The sequence below is a fragment of the Lepisosteus oculatus genome, chromosome 5, assembly GCF_040954835.1.
Source record: "Lepisosteus oculatus isolate fLepOcu1 chromosome 5, fLepOcu1.hap2, whole genome shotgun sequence".
Taxonomy (NCBI): domain Eukaryota; kingdom Metazoa; phylum Chordata; class Actinopteri; order Semionotiformes; family Lepisosteidae; genus Lepisosteus; species Lepisosteus oculatus.
The window spans coordinates 35025708-35046022 of record NC_090700.1 but is presented as its reverse complement, the minus strand read 5'-3'; the positions used below and the strand labels follow the sequence as shown (position 1 = coordinate 35046022).

At 38.1% G+C, this 20315-nt stretch overlaps 1 protein-coding gene across 4 annotated transcripts in view; it reads left to right on the top strand.

Moving 5' to 3' along the window:
* The first annotated feature begins 2675 nt into the window (after positions 1-2675).
* ptpn22 (protein tyrosine phosphatase non-receptor type 22) overlaps positions 2676-20315 on the top strand; it is a 37374-nt gene continuing 19734 nt past the window's right edge. For all 4 annotated transcript variants that reach the window (XM_015342723.2, XM_015342725.2, XM_015342724.2 and 1 more), the window contains exons 1-11: positions 2676-2890; positions 9476-9584; positions 10342-10418; positions 10868-10963; positions 11834-11872; positions 12013-12084; positions 13149-13208; positions 13708-13850; positions 16113-16179; positions 17055-17132; positions 18379-18465. In XM_015342723.2, coding sequence (XP_015198209.1) covers positions 2801-2890; positions 9476-9584; positions 10342-10418; positions 10868-10963; positions 11834-11872; positions 12013-12084; positions 13149-13208; positions 13708-13850; positions 16113-16179; positions 17055-17132; positions 18379-18465 — 918 coding nt within the window. In that variant the 5' untranslated portion in view covers positions 2676-2800. The remainder of the gene's footprint in view (positions 2891-9475; positions 9585-10341; positions 10419-10867; positions 10964-11833; positions 11873-12012; positions 12085-13148; positions 13209-13707; positions 13851-16112; positions 16180-17054; positions 17133-18378; positions 18466-20315) is intronic.

The following is a 20315-nucleotide window of genomic DNA, read 5'->3' as shown; positions in this document are numbered from 1 at the left end:
ATCTGGTCACCACAGTCTCCTAGTTGTTGTTGCTTGTTCTAAATTTTCTGATGGAAGAGTATTTAACTCTTTAAAACACAGCATGTAAGGTGTTCCATAGACCCATGACACAAAGTGTTTTAAGCTACCATTGAGACATGAACAGACCTCTTTTAACATCCACTAAAGCCCTCATCTATGATACGGATCCATCTGACTTTCTTCTCTATGCACCACTGAACCATGGCCTCCATGGTCAAAGATCTAAGAGTGATCATGAGGTCCAACAGCTTATTGTGGTTTAGACAGGAGATAAAAGGCTTCCAACAGTGCCATGAAACCAGAATCATTCAAATGTATGTATTAAAGATATAGTGAACAGTGATCAGTCCAATGATAAGTGATACCTGGTCTCTTCTTTCATTTCTGAATGAGCTCTCATTTTTTAAATGCTGACATATTTGACATTTTGTGAGATATTTGAAGTTTTTCGGGATGGTGACAGACAGTAACATCTTTATGCTCCAGTCATGCTTCTGTTTTGCTCTTAAGGTATTCAATGCATTGTTTAACCGCTTTAAAATATGCAGTTTCACGTAAGTGACTGGGCGTTTCTGACATGGGAAAAAATGTTCACAGAACCAGCATTACAGTCAAACTGTAATTAGATCAAATGCTGCTAGCTGTAATGGCATCAAAGCTGCATGTACTTTCCAGAAGCCTGCTCATTAATCAACTGACTAGAAGTGCTCATGACTTAATTAAAATAATATCAGTATCGTTTTATTGAAAGCAATAATGCAGATTAATGTGGAATTAAAGGTGGACTTGTTGCACAAACAAGCAGCAAGTGCCTGTTGGGACTCCTTTTGAAAAAAGTTAACCAGATTTTTTCAAATTTACCATTTTTTATACTTTGTGCCTTATAGCTCAATCTCTACAGTGGCTGTTGTAAGACAGCTAAAATATGCCCATTTCCATATGGTCCAAAACAGCAGCTACAGCAGGACTGATCCAGCTACAGGAAATGTTTGGTTGAGGTCATACTGTACTTACATTCACATACTTTTTACTTTTTTCAGCATAGACACTAAATGTTTAAACAATGTGCTCAATGTAGTCATGAAAAAGTCACAATTGTTTATGTGTTATTTGTTTAATCAGATTGTATTTAATTATTATTATGACTTATCTGAAGAACAGATTGCACTTTAGGAGCACGTAATTAATACAGGAATACAGATGATTCCGAAGGGTACACAAACATTTTTCTCACAACTGTAAGGTTGGTTTTTATTCATGTAATAAATGAAAATTGGATTTACTCATCTGAAGTACTACAGGAGAAGTGCCAGAAGCTAGATTTTTGAACAGACAATTTGTCTTCATTCTTAGTTCCCTATAATAGACTGGCAGGCTGAAATTACACTTCCTTAACCTCAGGATAGAAGTGATGCACACAGAGGTCTTTTAGAAATGTGATAGGGAAGGAAATAGAGGCAGAAGATATTTCTCCTTTTGCTTCACTATGTTCTACTTGATAAGATCCTTTTTGAAACGCATGGACTGTGCTCTCACTGACCACATTATCACAGCAACCATGAAAATATATCAGTGGTAGAACTGAAATATACAAATGCATACAATGTACAATTTTCCATCTCTTGTGAAATGTTAATTTTTAGAAGGCTAATATGTTTCACTTTCAGAAGCATACAATACACCAGTAGACATTATTTAAAAAATGTATGCATTATGACAAGCCAACCTACAGCCCCATATAGCACACAAGCAGCCTTCTGTTGAGAATCTTTGGAAATTTTCAGACAAGAAAAGCAAGTCAAACACTAAATCACAACACTGAGCTGACAGTCTGTTTGAAAAGGGAGCAAAATGAATTCACAAAGCATGTGAGTTCACTGTTGCAGCACCTGACACTGTTCTAGGCTGCAGAAGGAGCTGCACAATTCAAAGATAAGGATGCCAGTAAAGGAGAATGCATTCCTGAAACACCATGCTTACGTCAGTGTCACAATTTCCTGTTTAACATGGCAAAACCTTTTAAAAGGGGTAACAAAAGAACAGTTCTTCGAAACCTGTTGGCCAAGAGTACGTTTTATGTCATGACTGCAAATCAAGTAAACTCTATAATTGTACTTTTAAGACTTGGTTTGTCTCATCATCATCAGAAAGGGATGTCTAACTTCATACGTTGTTACTTGGCATTAAATATTTTCAAATATGTCATTTTCAGACATATCAAATCCAGACAGAGAGGTGAAAAGAGCTAGCTCAGCAGAGCACATACTGTAAAATTCACTGGAATCAATAAGACAGAAGGCACAGAGAAATGGGTCTTACCAATTTCTTTACCAATGGGAAATACCTTCTTGGGACTGATTAGCCTTTCAAACTGGATTCTGGGAGTGATGAATGCTGTCTGACTGGCTGTGCAGCCTCACCGCTTCTTGTTTTACATTTCCTAATTCCCTGTCTTGAAGCGTGATTGTGTTGTTGTCATTTCACTGCACGTCTGTAGGAGACTCTCGCAGCACAGCACACTAATTGTCCACACACATCACAGCACATGCGCACACTCAATATGGGAGAAGAGAAACGGGCTCTAGGACCCTGCATGACGGATGATATTTTTAATCTGACCACAGAACCTGTTAGCTATGCTTCCTTCAAGACAGCTCATGCAGTTCTTAACCACAGGCTCATTGGCAGTAGAGGCTGTCAGTGTGCCGGTCCCACGAGCCCCCAGTCCTGACATGTCCTACCCCAGCTGCAGGACACCCAGAGGACAAAGGGACTCAGCATGGACCAAAGGAGCATCCTGAGGAAGTTCCTGGACGAGATGCAGACCAAGGAGGCTCAGTCTGAGGAGATCTTTGCCAGCGAATATTTAGTGAGTTCATTCTTTCAAGCTGTACTTTGATACTATAATCTCCTTTAGCCCACATGAAACAAGCTCGGGCTTTGCCTCAATTAACTGAAGTTCACAGGAGTACAGAAGGAAAGTTTACAAACAAAAACTGAAAAGTTCTGAGCGCCGACTCTTTCAGTGCTGCACTAAGGAAGAAAAAAGTTTAAATCCCTTATGAACAATTCAATTCCTCTATCTTCTCATATTCTTTTTATTAGTATTTAAAGTTTTATAGTAAGTACTGTAAGATGTGGTAATGATGGTCGTCAACAATAGCTGTCGGCTTAGATATATAGAGTGTAAATGTATAGCAGCAACAATGTGTTCATTATGATATACACATGATGTGCATGTAATGTACCGAATGCACTGGTCTGTTAAATTTCTTCTACTTATGCACTATATATTGATAGTATATCTATATGTATAGTTTATAAACTATATTATGACTACATTTTTAGCACCTCTCTCAGTATAGGCCTGTAAAATAGAGTAGCTGATTTAAAACACTACAGTGCGTCTGTTTAAAAGGCTGGAAGGAAGTGATCGATGTGACGGAGTTAGTATCGCTGTCTGTAAGGCCAGGACAGAAAAGGCATTTAGTAATGCACTTATAATCACCTCTAACTCAGCACGAGCATGTAAGAGTGATATCTCATGTTAAAGAATTTTCTCAATTATTAGAGTGTTAAATATTTCCACAGCTTGTTCCTGTATGAGAATAACTGATACTATGCCATGTTGTGGTTTTACCCCTTATGTGGTGTTTGTAGAGTTCCTTGAAAATGTTCCGGTCTGACCATCATAACATGTCAGAAACAAAATGAAACAGGAACTCAAAAACAAAAGACAAATCTGCATTTTTGTTTTCTGCAAGTTTTGGTCACATTCATCTGTTAAAATCAAACTGACAATCCATAGGAGAGTTTAAAATGCAGTCAGGGTGTCTGAGCACATTGTTCCAGAGGTCCCGTTTGGGCCAGAATGTAGCACTGTGTCTGCCTCCTCTCCCTGCTGGGGCACTTCTCTCTGTAAATACTGCATGGGTGATGTGAAAGAGTACTGTATTTTTTCTCACCTACATAAATTTGCAAATCTACCTTTTGTAAGACAAAGGACCAAATTCCTTGTGCTGGTGGACACGACCTATAAACTTTGAACTTGAAGAAGACACCATTTCTGTATGTCTGTTTGTGTTTGATAGGGTGGGTGTTTTCCTAATTTACCAGCAGCATGAAAACACTGGAGAAACACTAAAAGTTTCTCATTGATTTTTAGACTTACTCTGAGCTCTGTTATTACTTACTCTGTTATGGAACAGTGTAGGCCGCTCACAGTTATGGTCTCATCACAGCTCTTGTTTAAGTGCTGCATGTTTAAAGGCAGTACTGCTTCTGAATCGTCCATTACCTAAAGTAAACTAGACACTTCTAATATTAACTTTCTTAAGCAGAAAGATCTTTATACTGTATTTATTTTTATTTTTATTTTTATTCTGTACTCTGTATTTTAACATGTTTTTCTAAAGTGTGAACTTCTCTAAATGTGACACTTCTGTTATTAAGAGCCTTGCCTGTTCCCACGAAGCCATTAAAGCTAAAGCACATACTGTAAAAATGTAAGAAAGGTTATGAGGTTGGTATTTAGAGGCTAATTGATCAGGGGATCATATCAACCCTTTTCTGGAATAAAAGCAGGGTATTGGCTTCAACAACAGACCTGAGTTGCCATAGTTTGCACTTGTATTGGTTGGTTCAGATTTCAGTGGTGAAGTCCACTGAGTTGACTGCTACAGTTGCTTTAATTGATTTTGACTATTTAAAAATCAGGTTCCTCATAGTCTTCTCTGTTCAAGACTAAAAAGATTCAGTTCCTTCAGCCTGTCAATGTACTCTCCTTTGAGACCAGGAATATATCTTGTCGCTCTACCCTAGAGCAGCATTTATAGCATGATTAAAAAATTGTACACAAAATTCTACAGAGATATTACTAGTGCAATTGTGTGCAATTTCAATACAACATCCCATTGATTTGAATTTTACACTTATAACTAAATGTTGTAACACTCTGTTTGCCTATTCTCATTGATAACACTTGACTGAACAGTTTTAGTCAGGCCTCGTGGCAGGAATAACACACTAAGGAAATGTTTACTACCCCTAGGACACCCATGAAAAACGGTGGTGCGAGGGGGGCAGTAATGTAAATGGACTAAATAATCACTTTTCCTATTTATGATTTCATTATCTCTGCATTTTACCAGTACCTCTCCATTCCCATTGCACTCATTTTACTGACACTTTTTATTCCTGCTGTGCCTGAGTAAGCACGCAACTCGTTAAACAACCCTTCATCTCTTCTCATTATGATGAATTAATGAGTAAAGGTCTACTTTCAAGAAACCTCTGAGGCTGCAGATGAGCCAAATTGCTTTGAATGGTAAAAATAAACTGCTGGTTATTGCTCTACGTTACAACCCATTTAACCTTCTCGTCCTCTGTTACAGACTTAATGCTAAAATATCAACTTTAAACAGTGCTGTTCTGGTGCTGATGGTTCTTTTGCAGCAGGGTTCTGTGGTCTTATGATATTATCAATGATATTCACTAAAAGAACCAAAATGGCGAACATGTGTTTTTATCACATACTGTACATACCTGAAACAGTTTTGGTTTGAATGGTGATAGGCTGTGGATTGCTGTGACACGGAACAGACCTGTATTGCACACTGTTACTGCGAGGAAGGATTTTGTTTTGGGGGATCTTTGTTTCTAGTACAACCAGTATTGACCAGAAGGAAATAGAAGCTGATGAGTTGGATGATTTCCTCTCATTTGTGGTTATTTTTAGATAGACTTGCACTCAGTGATGCCTTCGATGCAGTTTAATTTTTTAAACATTGTTGCAGTCGTGGCTTAAAAATGCAATTGTGACTCTCAAATTAATCATGGCACTCCTAAAGCATGATCCCAGGTTCAGACAGTCTGTCTGACTGGTCAGTTTTACAGTGCATGCTCTTTCTTCACATAAAATGTCAGGATTTCTTGTACCACTGTAACTTTTGCAACATTAATTGTCTGTACTGTTCAAATTTATAGGCTCAAAGTCAATTCATTCTTTTTTATTCATGTATCTCAGTGCGGGTTCTAAATAGAAACTAGTAGACTGCAGAGAGTTTGGCTGGCATAACCATACAATTAGTATACAATGCACACACCGCAATAGATTGGGACATTTCTCTTGTTTTTTGCACCAGTGCTTGTGGGAATGTTTTTAGAGCCTGTCAACATGAATAACAAGATGTGATACAATGTAGCACTAGTGTTGCCACACTCTACCCAATACCATCCTAAATTGCCTCATGCACAATTAAGCTGGTAGCTCTATCAGCAGGAACTGCGTGAACTACCAATGAAAAGCTCTCACTTTGGCTTGAATCTAGGCCCTGTTGTTGCAGTTCACTCTGTTGAGCACCAGTCTCGAAAGCAGAAAACATAAGCAGAATGTGTCTTTTTCTAAAGTAGCACAATGCACTATAAAAGCAGACAGGGTCTGTCCCCAAGCCTTGAGATTGTGAGAGACACTTTCTGACATAAGTACCAAGTCACAAGAGCACAAAGAAGTATGGGAAATCACCACTGGCTTTGTGGCAAAGAGGAAACATCCTTTATTTTTAAGATCACTGGTAGCATGACTGTTCTTTTAAAAGAAATGCAGAACTTCACGCTGGTGGACAGTGCTAAGGGAAACTCACCCAAACTGCACAAACACATGCTCTGTCTTTGAATCGTCTCATTCTTTTATCAGTTTTAACCTTTCATAGTGGCTGCTTCATGTCTACGTGAACAAATAAACATTAATACGTCAATTATGCAAAGACATTTTTTTATGTCAGTACTCTGCATTTATCCTTAATGAAGCATTTCATATAATTAATTAATGTCTAATTACAGCAAATCAATCATATCAAGCAGATATGTAATGTATCCTTGAGGTTTGTTTGCTTTCTTTATGGTTGTTTGACATTCCTAATTAAGAAGCATTAACTTTTAATTGAAAAGGTTTGAGCTGGGGGCTGTGTCAGCGTACATTAGCGGCAAAGGAACAAGTACAGTAAATTCAGTGCTGAACAGCAGATAGATGAAAAGCAAGGTTCTGGCTGCTGAACCATCTTCAGGTACATTTCTTTCTACTTTCCACCATTAACCTTTTTTTCGGCTCCTTGATTTAGGTGTATGCTTTGGCATCTAATGAAATTGTCAGCAAAGGTTTAGGTGAAAATTTAGTGGGAAATGGCCAAAGGCGTCAATATGTATGTGTGAGGTAAACAGTAAGGGGTTTAGGTCACCGCATGTCTGATTTCCGTTCTGCTGCTGAGGGAGTGGAAACTTTCTGCTACGAGTGCTCGCTCGACCTCTTAGAATTTCCATCACAGGCGCAGAAAACCCCCTGACCACAAACTCAATGCGCCCCTTGTCTCCAAGAAGAACTCCAGACAATTCATTATGCGGAGGGGTGAACACCTACTGAAATATGTTTTCATGATATGATGACTGAAATACTGTACATTTTGCTGTAATTTCTCCTCTCCTGATGTGACCCTTATGAACCACTCAAGATGGTTCAAAGATGACTCGGGTTGTATGACATTGGATTTGTGTGACATTGGAGCATGCCAGGGTTTCACAACAGTCTGCAACAGCCGCAGATTATCACTCCACTGAAACTTTTCATGACCAGAATGAGCAAATTATTACCTTAATGGACCAATTAAGGAACTTTTAAAGGTAGAGATACTTTAAAGCAGGGCTTTAAATCTCTTTTGATCCCAATGTTGGACCAAGAGATAAATAATTAAATCTTTAATTGTATTAAACTTTTCATTATTGAATCTGAAGTTTTAAGCTCTTACACTGAATTTCAATTAATCTATCAAACTGTAAGAATAAAAGGGCAATTTTGTTCCCAAAAAAAGGCTCTGTCATAGCTGTAATTAAGAACATTACTTGAATTAAGGGTTAGGTAAAGTAACAGAGATTCCAGCTAGAGTGAAAAATCTGCTGGATCTCCTTCTTCAAGGAGGGGATTTGTGAAGCTAAAAAAATTGAAGAAGCAGACAGGACTCAGTCTTTCTAACTATACATTAAAAATACCTAACTAAAATGGTTAAAAAATGTCATTTCTGTTCATGTGTCTACATTACTCAGTGTTAGAGTTGAGTGGGTGGCACTGTACAGTGCAACGCTTGTGTCAATAGTGAAAGGGTGCCTATCTGTTGGTCCTTAGGGTAGCAAATACAGCATCCTGTGAGCCTCACAGCCTGGGTTAGGAGATTGTCACAGAATTTCATCATGACTCAAAACTGATTGGCTGGATCCATGCTTTCACTTCCTGCAAAGGGAGCCATTTGGGTCTGAGCATTACACAGCTGGACTGCTTCCTGTTCAATTTAAGTAAACTAAAGTTCACAGTTAAACTGAAAGTTACGAGTAGAGATTCAAGGTTAGTTACATACAGAGTACATGAGTGGTTTCCTAAGAATCTGTTCCGCTTCTGGCAGAGACTTAGAGTCTCAGAATCTCAGCCTCAAATATGGTTACCAGTATTGTGTAAAAAATAAACACCCACATTATGGGTAATTTCCAACCTACTCCAGTAAAAGTCATTGTACTGTATACACTTTCAGTATGATACGTTTTTCCAACTCATCAAGTACATAAAAACAAGCCAAACCTAAGCAAGTATGATTTTATTTCGTACAGGACAGATGAGGGCTTTACTGTGAGCTCCAGCTCACGAAACACTGATTTAAAAAGTCATGCAGCTCTAACTGACACCATGGGAAGTTCCCAGGTGTCTAGGTCAAATTATATTTACCTGTGCAGCAAATTAAAGATAACTTTGCACTGCCACTTGGGCTATCAATGTCAGGTGAGCCAAAGAAATTACACCGATCTGGACCAGTGGTGTCTCAAATGAGCAACAGTCTTTACTGCTGGACACATTTGTTGAAAATGATCAAATCTTTAATCTAGCCTCTTGCATTTAAAAATTATTTATAAAGATTGCTGCTGCACGATAAGCACTCTCACTATTTCCACAGTGCTTGAGTAGCCCAGCGCTCCAAAACACAAAGCCCAGCCATATAAAAAAATGAGTATTATGAATGAGACACAACTCAGCACATAACAGAACAGGTTCAACACTGTCTAGAGGCTTTGACTTATGTAACATGCACGGTCTGATGAAGTGGCTCAATCTCATATGTCTAAAACACATATTACAAAGCTTTGTACATATACAGTAGTACTCCTGTGATCCCATACCGATTAAAGCGCCATTGTATTTGCAAGCAGTTAATGGGTATGTGCAAAGCACTGTAAACGAACAACAAAAGGGCATATGATCATACCAGTAGTTTAAAACTATTGAAAATGTGGCAAACGCTGAAGTTGGTGTTTAGCATTTTGTTTTGTTGACGTGCGTACGCAATGTGACGAGAAGCAAATCTAACTGCTACTGTTCTGCCAACTGAAGTGAATGACTTTCGCACACTCTTCTCTGCAGAGGCTGAAAAGGCTGTCAACCAAATACCGCACTGATAAGACATATCCCACAAAGGCAGCAGAGAAACAGGAAAACGTGAAGAAGAACAGATACAAAGACATTGTTCCATGTGAGTACAAAAGACAAAACAGCTCCTGCATGTGTCTGACCATTTACAATCCCGCCCTCAAAGATTTCCGTCTTTGTGATCGTAGTATGTTTTTGTATTTTGAGCCTCACTTCAAAGGCTTGTAGTTCCATCTTTAAGAGACCAGTAATACAAGAAGTACTAACCAGCCATCACCATTGGACCATTGTCGATATGATACATTCAGAAAGAACAGAGATTATGAATATTGATATACTGTATTGTATTGAATTAGACTGATATGGAAACATTTATCACTGCCGATTCACAACTCTTGGATTCTGGGTTTAATTCCACACTAAAGTATCTTCTCTGTGTTGGTTGCATGTTTTTGCTGCATTAGCTACAGTGTAGGTTTCCTCCTAACTTTCACAGACCCTCAGGCTGGTTTAATTGATCTCTGCAAATTTTCCTTGTGTGTGGACAATTTGCCCTTTTAATAACTTGTTGTCAGGCCAGCTGACTATCCTGTCCAGACCCCTGTACTTCTGAGGCTTTCATGACCCTTACCAGGAATAACTGGCTTTTTAATAATACATGGATGTGATGAATAAGAGGGAGCTAGGAAAGATTGTATTAATCACTTGAGTTACTTAAAATTATCTCATCTAACTGATGGATCGCTATTTCAGTAAAGTAAAACACAAAGTGTTTGTTTACAAGAAGTTGATAGGTGAAATGGTTCAGTTTCTTGCATGTGGACTAAAACGAGATGCATTTTCCCTCTCTTTTCCCTCAGTTGATCACAGCCGAGTGAAGCTGTCTCTGATCACTTCTGATAATGATTCTGACTACATCAACGCCAGCTTCATCAAGGTAGGGCCGGATGTGATGTCCAAGGGCAAGGGTTTCAAGAAAAAAGAAGAATTACTGTATTATAATTAAAACTAACAAGAGTGATCTGATTCATTTACAATGTTTTCATATTCCCCATTAATTGTGAATGGATATGTTTCTAAAAAGGAATTCTTCCAGGAAGTGGATATTTTTACAGATTATGCTGTACCTCTGCACCCAGGGTGTGAAAAACAACCACCAGCATAATTGCATAACCATCTGCATCAGGCCCTTCATGACACACAAGACTGAGCTCCCAGTTAAGAATGTATGTGTCTGCTTATTATTGTGGCACAGCTGGATTATCTCTGGTTCCAGGCTGTGAATTATAATATGGCACAGCCCTGCACTGCAGGTCTGACAAATTGGCCAGAACCTTTCAAGTGTCCAGCTATGCAAGCTCTGACTGTGGTTTGATGGGTCCCCAGGGAGTGTCTGGCCAGAAGGTCTACATCGCCACTCAGGGCCCACTACCACATACCGTGCTGGATTTCTGGAGGATGGTGTGGCAGTACAACGTTAAGGTAGGGTCTACCTGCTCTGGTATAGCTTAGCACTTCTGGAGTATTGTTTACCCTTCATAAGAATGTAGAATGAACAAGGGCTACAAACGAGAACGGGTCATTTGCTTCCTCGTTGATAACTGACCTGCAGATTCCACACAGCTATTTCTTGAAAGAAGCCAGGGTAATGTATTCAATAACATGTCTGTGTAGCCTGCAGCAGATTTATACAACCCTTTGTGTAAAGAAGTGCCTCCCATTCTTGGTTTTAAAAGCTTTACCACTCGATTTCTATTTGTGTCCTCTGGTTTGTGTTTTAATTTTGATTCTATTGGGTTGAGTCCATTGAGTTACAGTAATTTTGTCAGGACCTTTGAGTATTTTGCTTACTAGAATTTACTACAGTATACCATGGTACAAACACAACAAAGTGCAGAAAAAGACCACAGTGACATTGTATTAAGCTAATTACAGTATGTGAGTTGTGGGAAACCACTATTGGACAAAGGTAAAAGCTCAATGCATTCCTGGTTAAACCACAGAAAAAGTGCAAAGATTCTGTGCAAAATATTGTGGAAAATGTTCACAAGGAAAGCCAGGCTGTTACAGAACATGACTGGTGAAAAAGTAGCAGGACTATGGTACATGCAGAGCCAATGCAGAGGTCTTTTAAAAAGGGGGAGTGGTTATCATCTCAAGGCTGTACATGCTAATACTGTATGTTCAGTACAGTATGTATAAGGTGGTCTGTCTGTGATTTTTGATCCATAGAATTTACAGAACTAAGAAGAAGCACAAGTCTTGAGAGGAAATAGCCACAATTATAAAGTAACTGTTCCGTTTTAATCTGTTAATCATGGACTGAAGTTTTTTTTTAAAAAACAATTTCAGATCATTGTCATGGCCTGCAGAGAGTTTGAAATGGGAAGGGTAAGTTTTCCTTTCATATTTTCATATCACATTTTTACAAATCTCATCTACAGTATATTTAACCCATTTTAATAGTTCACCTCCACTACATCCCTGGGCCTAGGTGTTCTGCTGACTCACCAACTCTGTCTTTTCTACAGAAAAAGTGCGAGCGTTACTGGTCCGAGTCTGCCGAGGCAGCATTTGAGTGTGGGCCCTTCACAATTGATTGCGTGAGTCCCCGTCTCTCTCTGACCAGCTCAGTGAGGTCCTCATCCCTGCAGCCAGAGAAATAACTATCACCCTTTCTCTCAAATATCCTAGAAAGTGCTGTAACAGTTGTAGTCATTTAAAACTGTCGAAGTATGTTACCAATCTAACCCCACAATAGCTAAGATATTAAATGTTCAGTAAGTTCTCTGGCAAACGTTATACTGTTCAAAGGGCAACAAGTAAGGTACAATGTAAATAGCATACTGCTGCTCAGACCATTGTGCAAATGTGATGGGTTGATTGTCTATAGCTGAAGAAACAGAAATACGTTTTATATGAATCATATTTTTTATATGAAAATAATGTGGAAGCTCTGAGAACTCTGAATGTGCTGACCAAGATACACTAGTGTGAAAGCTGGATGTGTGCCAAGAATGTTCTAGAGTAACTCTCAGCTCTCTGTGGAGCTGCCTATATTGGCTTAAAGGACACTTTTAGTTCAGTTTTTTTTCCTGCCTGCAGTTTTAGTTTTACTCCTCTAAAACTTTGGTTCTCCTGCCAAGAAGTCTGTAAAATGGTAAAATACCTTTGTGATGACAGAACATACAGTACAAAGTGTAGTCTTATAAATTTTGCTTTATGAAAATCAAAATAGTTTTGCACTGTTACCATCATTTTAGTTGTGGTTTCCTGTAGTTTTAATATGCCTTCACTCTGCTTTGCTGCACTGGACTATGCATAAATCATGGTGCACTGCAGTAAACATACGGTACCTTGAAACTATCAGGTGCTTCAGTGCAGAAAACTGAAAAGGCATATTAGAGCCATAGGAAGTCATAACATAAAGTTAAGGCAAATCACTGTAAAAGTGTTTGCCAAATTCACAATGGTAACAAAAAGGTAGTAAAAGAGGAAATTGTAACCACAATTGGTAACAAAGGTGATAAAGACACAATATCAGTTTATTGCTGCCAACAATTGAACTGGAAGATTATTTAATCAATGACATCAGATAATGCTCAGCACATGAACAGAACACATCATTATCTCTCTTCCTCATATTTTATTTTTCCATCTGTTTAAGGTATCGGAAGACAACAAGGGGGACTACATAACAAGAGTTTTAAATGTTACCTTCTTCAATGTGAGTATGAAGTACAGTAATCCAATAGGAAATTTGGCCAGGAAGCCAGGGTTACACCCCTGCCTGGGATTTTTAATGACCGCAGAGAGGCAGGACCTTGGTTTTACGTCTCATTCAAAGGATGGCACCTTTTTAAAGTATAGTGTCCCCATCTCTAAACTGTGGCATTAGGACCCAAACATACCACAGGGTAACCACCCCCCTGCTGGCACCACTAACACCTCTTCCAGCAGCAACCTTAGCTCTTCCCAGGAGGTCTCCCATCCAGGTACTGGCCAGGTTCACATCTGTTTAGCTTCAGTGGGTTGCCAGTTGTGAGTTGCAGGTTGATATGGCTGCTGGCTATTAAGGGACATATTTAGGGAAGCTCAAGGTGGGAGGTAGCCAGGACACCACTGTAACATCCCCATGCTGCTTGAAGGGCAACCATGGTCTTTGAGCTTGATCAAATATACTTTCACATACTGTATGTGACTGAGTGTCCCTCACCAATCCATAGGAGTGTCACACAATCCAACAGCTTCACTACGTTAACTGGCCAGACCACGGAGTGCCCACCTCCATTCCACCCATTCTGGAGATGTTGTGGGAAATGCGTTCCTATCAGGATCATGATGATGTCCCCATCTGTGTGCACTGCAGGTGAGTCTGCATTAAAGCAAACACAAACTAGGACAGCGGAGGAAGCAGGAAAGACAGGTACTTACACTAACTCACCATCCTTAACCGCAATATTTCTTCCTGAGTATCAGTAAGATATATTAAATTAGTAGATTAGAAGATCAATTTCAAACATGTTGGAGTTTTTCTACACTTTCTACCTATTGCATGAAAATAATTTTTACATTGCATTAGCATTAGGTTAGAGGAAGACCCTACTAAATGTATGTACCATAAGCACAATTCTGTGGTTGTTGCTATAAAGGCCTTTCAGAAAAACTGAGAAATGCTTGACCTCCTCACCCTATGCATTATGGGGCATCCTGTTTTGTGTCTTTACTCTTCAAGCCACCTCCCTGAAAACAGTCACAGGAAGTGGCTTGATGACCACCAGTTTTAATGAAAGCAATAACACTTTCTGAAATCTGTTTTCAATGTAGCTTCTCTACATGCATTGCACTGCTTCTGATTTTTTTTTAAATTCTAAAGAAATGTCAATCTTTAGAAGATAAACATATACCACTAAAATAATGGACAATCACGTTTCTTTTGAAGCTGGTCACGTTCTTGTTCTTTCATTATAGCGATACTGTATGTAAAACCGAACTAACTTTAAGACTCAGGTTCATTCTCTCTACTTTCACCCTTTCGAATTAACTTGATGCATTTCCTGACAGTACAGTACCTCTTTGCACATTTCATTTAGTATTCAAGATAAGACAAAAAGATTATAAATCTATTTTTTTTTGTTCCCTGACACACTAGATACAGTATACTGTATTAGGAAGGTTTTCACAGTTTATTATGCTGTGCAAACCTTAACGTTTACAAAGTCCCTGGATCAGCAAGAGTAAATACAAAAATCTACAGCATGCTTACACATCTGGGTATCTCCTGTTAGGATTAAATACGTTTAAATGAACATTAAATCTATCTGAGATTATAGTCTAATTCTGACGGGTTTTCAATTATTAGAAAAAATACTGTATGTCAAAATAGTCTTCTAAATGAGCGTGCTAGGGATAGGGACAGAATAATTAATAAGGGTCAGAAAGTTTCGGGTTCACTTATCATTATGGTTGGGCTTTAAATTCCAAAAAGAATGTTCTTTTCTGACTTCTGATTTAAGTTCAGAATGTACTGCATTTCATATGAATAGTACTACAACGTAAATGGCATTTTCCATCTGAAAACAAAAGTGAAAACAAATGTCACATTACAAGCAAAATATCAGCTTTCCTACATTTCAGTGACCTAAAACACAAGTGTGCCATCAACAAAAGTTTAAATTTGGTGGAAAGGTAACACAACCCTAACTCAGGGTTAATCTCAGCTATTCTCGACTCCCACACTTGAAACAAACAGTGGTCATATCTCATCTTTCTTTTTTCATTAATACACAGTATTCTTTCAGATCAAGATCAAAGATCAGGATTATTCTCTGGAAGCTCTTTTAAATATTCATGATAGATGGTTGTTAAAAAGCAGCAAGGTGTTTTTTAGTCCAGGTTTAGTTCCAAGTTGTGAAAAGATTCTCACCACATTTTCCACAGCTGGGCATATAGGGTTTCAGGGAAAACCCGAAACATAATTTGAGACTTGGCGTTTGCCAGTGACAGCCAACAACAAGCAACAGGAAGAGGACATTTCTTTTGTTTCTTTGCTGTTCCCACTGGCTTTACAGTGTACCTATATATTGTTTTTGGGTACTGCTTTTTTTGTTCTGCATTTTTATTTTTAACTGGAAGCTTAATTACAATGGTAAATGAAAGATCTCAGATCTTAACTTCCTAATAACCCATCTACAATACATTCATACTGAAGTGCTTCAAAACCAGCGTGCACTGGTCTGTTTCTGGCATGTTGTTGGTGTTTTTGGACAGTGTTCATTGCTTTGTGTGTGATGTTTTAAGCACACATATTGGGTTCTATAATAATCTGACAGTACACACTTATTTTGTTGTTAGACTAGGCGCTATGTATTATAATGATAAATAGCATTATGTGGTTAAAGGCACATTCACACTTCTACTGCTTAATATGAGCAGGACAAAAAAGTAAAAATGCTCCCCCTACTTCATAGGCCTCTCACTGTCACTGCAAAGCAGGGTGGACATTTAATGGTGAAATGCAACCTTTTGTGCAGTTTGCCATGGTTCTTAGCAGCACATGTACTGTATGATTTGTGTGGTGCAGGGACAGTTTGTCTTGTGTTGTGCTAAAGGTGCTGTTATATGTTTGCAGTGCAGGATGTGGAAGGACAGGGGCCCTGTGTGTCATTGACTACACCTGGAACCTGCTGAAGAAAGGGGTAAGGAAACCTGGGGCAATGGCAAGAGAGACAAGCCTGATGCCTGCCTTACCATCTTATGACTCCTGATTTTGCAAATATGGGTTGGCCCATTGATAAATGAATAACGTTATTGCGTAATTAATTGATCAATTATTTCAAACCAAGAGATCCCCACTGCAGAGACTCTATCAAACAACTCTTAAAGTTTGCTGCCTTTTTTGCATTCTTATGTTACAGGGTTATGCTCGTACAGACAGATGTGTGAAGTTAAACCCTGAAATGGATCAAATGATTATGCAATTAAAGTTTCATAAGTTAGTTTCACTGAACTGAATCACTAAAACTGTTTTTTTTTAACATTTTTAACATACAATCCTTTAAAAAAGAAAACTAGCTGCTATTTGATAAAGATACAGTAATTAGAAAATGTACTTGTTCCTCTTTTCAAAGGTAACAAGGTTAATTAGTTTACGTGTTGGCAACCAGGAACTACTGTAGATGCCTATTCAAAATCTCCTAACCTCATTGCAAGATCTTCACACTGATTTCTTAAAAATCCACCCTTGACTTTTGTCTTTAAATTTGAAAGGAACTGCCCTCTGTGGCATTACATTTTTTAAAATGTTCTTAAACAACAGGACACAATACAAAGCACAAGTAAAGTGACCTATTTTGGACAGACATTAAAATCAAGCCTCAGCACACAGGTGGTTATGCTCATTCTAAAAGGCCCCTCACATTTTTTGTCTTGTCATTCTCTTGCATCACAGTGGAAGCAGAAAGGGTTTGTATTCTGCGTCGGATCTCGGGAAAGTGCTCAGCTATGAGCTAGGAGCAGATGTCCAGGCCTCTGTACTGTATGCTTCACTCATCTGTGGACTTGTGTATTTTAGTTATTACAGGAGGACTTCAGCATCTTCAACCTGGTTCAGGATATGCGGACCCAGAGGCCGTCCCTGGTACAGACCAAGGTGAAGACCTTGCGCAGACTATAATTTGAAGATTGATCCTCTTGTAAATTCTAATAACCTTATATATTTTTTTTTAATTTATATCTTTATTAGTTTGTTTTTCATGTCCCAAAACAGTGTTTTAACTTTAGCAAAGTGGAAAACACTGTGAGACAGCCCTGGCTTCTGAATTTTGCCTTCTGCCATTTGAATTGGCTATAATGTAGGCTGATTTGTACCATATATTTTCATATGCATTATGATTAATGATTAATAATCAATACATTTTGACACAGTGGATTGTTTAGTCCCTACAATAAAAAAGCCTCCCATTCAATTAGTAATAAAATTACGACTGAATGATACCTGAATTATGTACAGTATGTTCCTGCTCATATAGTATTTGTTACCTAATAATTTAAATAATGCTCATGGCTTTTCTGGTCACAAATCATTTTAAGTCTGTTATACTGTAACTGTGCATAAACAGTTTATTAACAATGGTATAAAGGGCTATAAAAATATTACTTACCCCTACCTTAGTTAATGGTTAAGAGTTTGTTTCAGAGTATGTTCAGGACTATGGTTTTGTTATTAATGTCCATTTAATCTACAGTTAGAGGCTGGTTTTGGAACATTGATGGATCACTTTTCATTTGAATTAGGCTCTATGTAGCCTACTGCAGCTTCTTAAGTGCACCATAAGATGTATAACATTAATTACTCTTTATAAGGCTGTTCCAAAAGAATTGGCTACATCACTTTGTTCTCCTCCCCCCCCCCCACTCCGACGGCAGGCAGAGCGACACACCTGTTGGAGTATTTTCTCGGTCGCAGTTAATGGCAACGTCAGCTTAAAGATTTGGTTCAAACCACCAAATGGAGACTGGTGTGCCAACAAGCGGACCCTGCTGATACAGGATTAACGCTAGGAAAGAGAGATAAGGCTGTTCCAAAAGGCATAACACAAATGCATAGATGTTCATAGCAACTCGCAAAGTATAAACTAGTTTGTTTCAGTTTAAGATTATGGTTGCACTTATGAAAATGCACCTCTTATGCCTCCAAAAAACAACATCAGAAAGGGTTAGGAGTGTTGTAAAAACTGTTAACATGGTTAAGTGCCAAGAAAGTACTGTATTACACAGATTGTAATTCAGAAGAAGTATTGCATATTTGAAGTGCTAATGTTCTCTTAAAATATTTTTAAACATTAGTCTGGAGTGGTGGCTCTAACAACAGTATATTATTTGATTTACCTCCATAGGAACAGTATGAACTTGTCTACAAGGTAATAAAGTACCTGTTTGAGGGAGAGCTACAGAGAATGGACAACAGCTCAAGAAAAGTTGAGGTAAGGCCATTTTCTTCAGCAACAGTTAATGATCACATTTACAGTAAATAAGTAAATAAACTTAGTTTTCTAGTTTAGTAACGGGAATAGCTAAGGAGTTCAGGCAGAACTGGAGCTTCCAATAGCTGCATTAACTCCTACAAGACAACAGTAAACCAGACTAAGTTGAGAGCTAGTATACTATGTCTGGTGTCTGCTATTAACCTCCAATTCCAGAGCACCACTCACAGTAAAGCCCTTTTCAATCAGCTCAGCTCAGCTTAAAGAAATGTTTTTGTTGCAGTGGGATAATGAAAGTTTGAAGCTCTATTATTTTTTGATGCCACACCTTCCACATGTGGACTGATGAGGTCTGTTAGGTTTTGGACATTTGTCCCAGAGCTTTCACTTGTTTTGATATACAATGTAATAAACTAGCACATGATGCAACTTTAAAACTTTAAACATTAACATGAAACTTTAAACAAATAAATAATGAGCACCTTTTATGCCTCTACATAAAACTACCAGCCAGCTTTACTCACTAGTTTGACCCTTTTGAAAGCATTTACAATACCGGTCTAAAAAAATGGGAAGTAAAAAAAGAAAACGGCATAACGTAATCTATTAAGATTTATTTTTTGCATAGCAGACATGTTAGGCAGAGGCTGCCTTGTACAAATGGCAGAGGAACATGAACCCTGCATATGTTAAGCAGTGGACAGGACTTCCTGTGGCTGTGTGGTTTTTATTTTGACCTGGCCTGAGGATTCAGCTCAGATACTAGACTGGCCTGATACCACAAACCAATAAAGGTCTTGTTAAGCTGTATATAAATTTAGATACCTAAAGCCATGCAACTTAAGGATCACTTTAACCTTTAATATATATAAATGGTCTTGAAGCAGAACGTTGTCCACACTCTCTTCAGTTTAATTTTACACAGGTACCTTAAGTGTATTTCGATAAAAATACCTAAATCTAAAGATGTTTTTTTTTTTTGCTAACACTGTTTTTTTAAAGCTGGTTCTGCACTTGCCTCTGAAAACAGTGAAACAAAATAACCACAAAATAAAATGATTTGCGCATCCGTATTGCTGCCATGAAGGGAAAACAAATCCTGAGTTTCTTTATGTCGTAATAACGACAAAATTCTAGCAATGATCAGTTGAGTGTATGAACAAACTGGTACATTGTGCAATGACAATACCTAGAAGCTACAAATAGCTCAGTTGAAAATGAGGCTTTAGTGTTTGTGATAATTTGTACCTAATGTGAACACAATTTTAACTAAGAGGACACAGACGTTTCCTTAAATAAGAATGAGTGTGTCATGGAATCGATTCCACTGCTTAAAACTGAAAGTCATCTAATGGTAATATAGATATTGTCTGACAATTGTGCTATGTTGGGAAGATAAAGTATGCGAGAATGTTATGAGATACTGTAATTTCCTCTCTACTATGAGGTTACAGGATTTTTTTTTCCTTGATGGGTGCAATAAATTATAAATAAAACATTATAATAATTAGTTAATAGCAGTTTGCATACTGTACTTTAGCATGAAGTTCTGAAACAAAATACTTAAAAATAACTTGAGTGTATGACATTCTCGCTGTTCAGAATGAGAGGCTTCCGCCTACTTGTTTTCTGTAACAGTGTAAATGTGGCTAACCATCTAATTAAATTTTACTTTGATCTCAGGCAAAAATATAAAGATATTTTGCACATCCGCTGAGGATGTCCAATTCTCACAGCCTCGGTTGACATGCAGTGAGTGAAAGATTTTTAAAATTTATTTAAACAAATAAGATCTTCTAATCTTCTGATCCTGGTAACCAAAACTGGTACTGTACACAAGAAATTCCAAA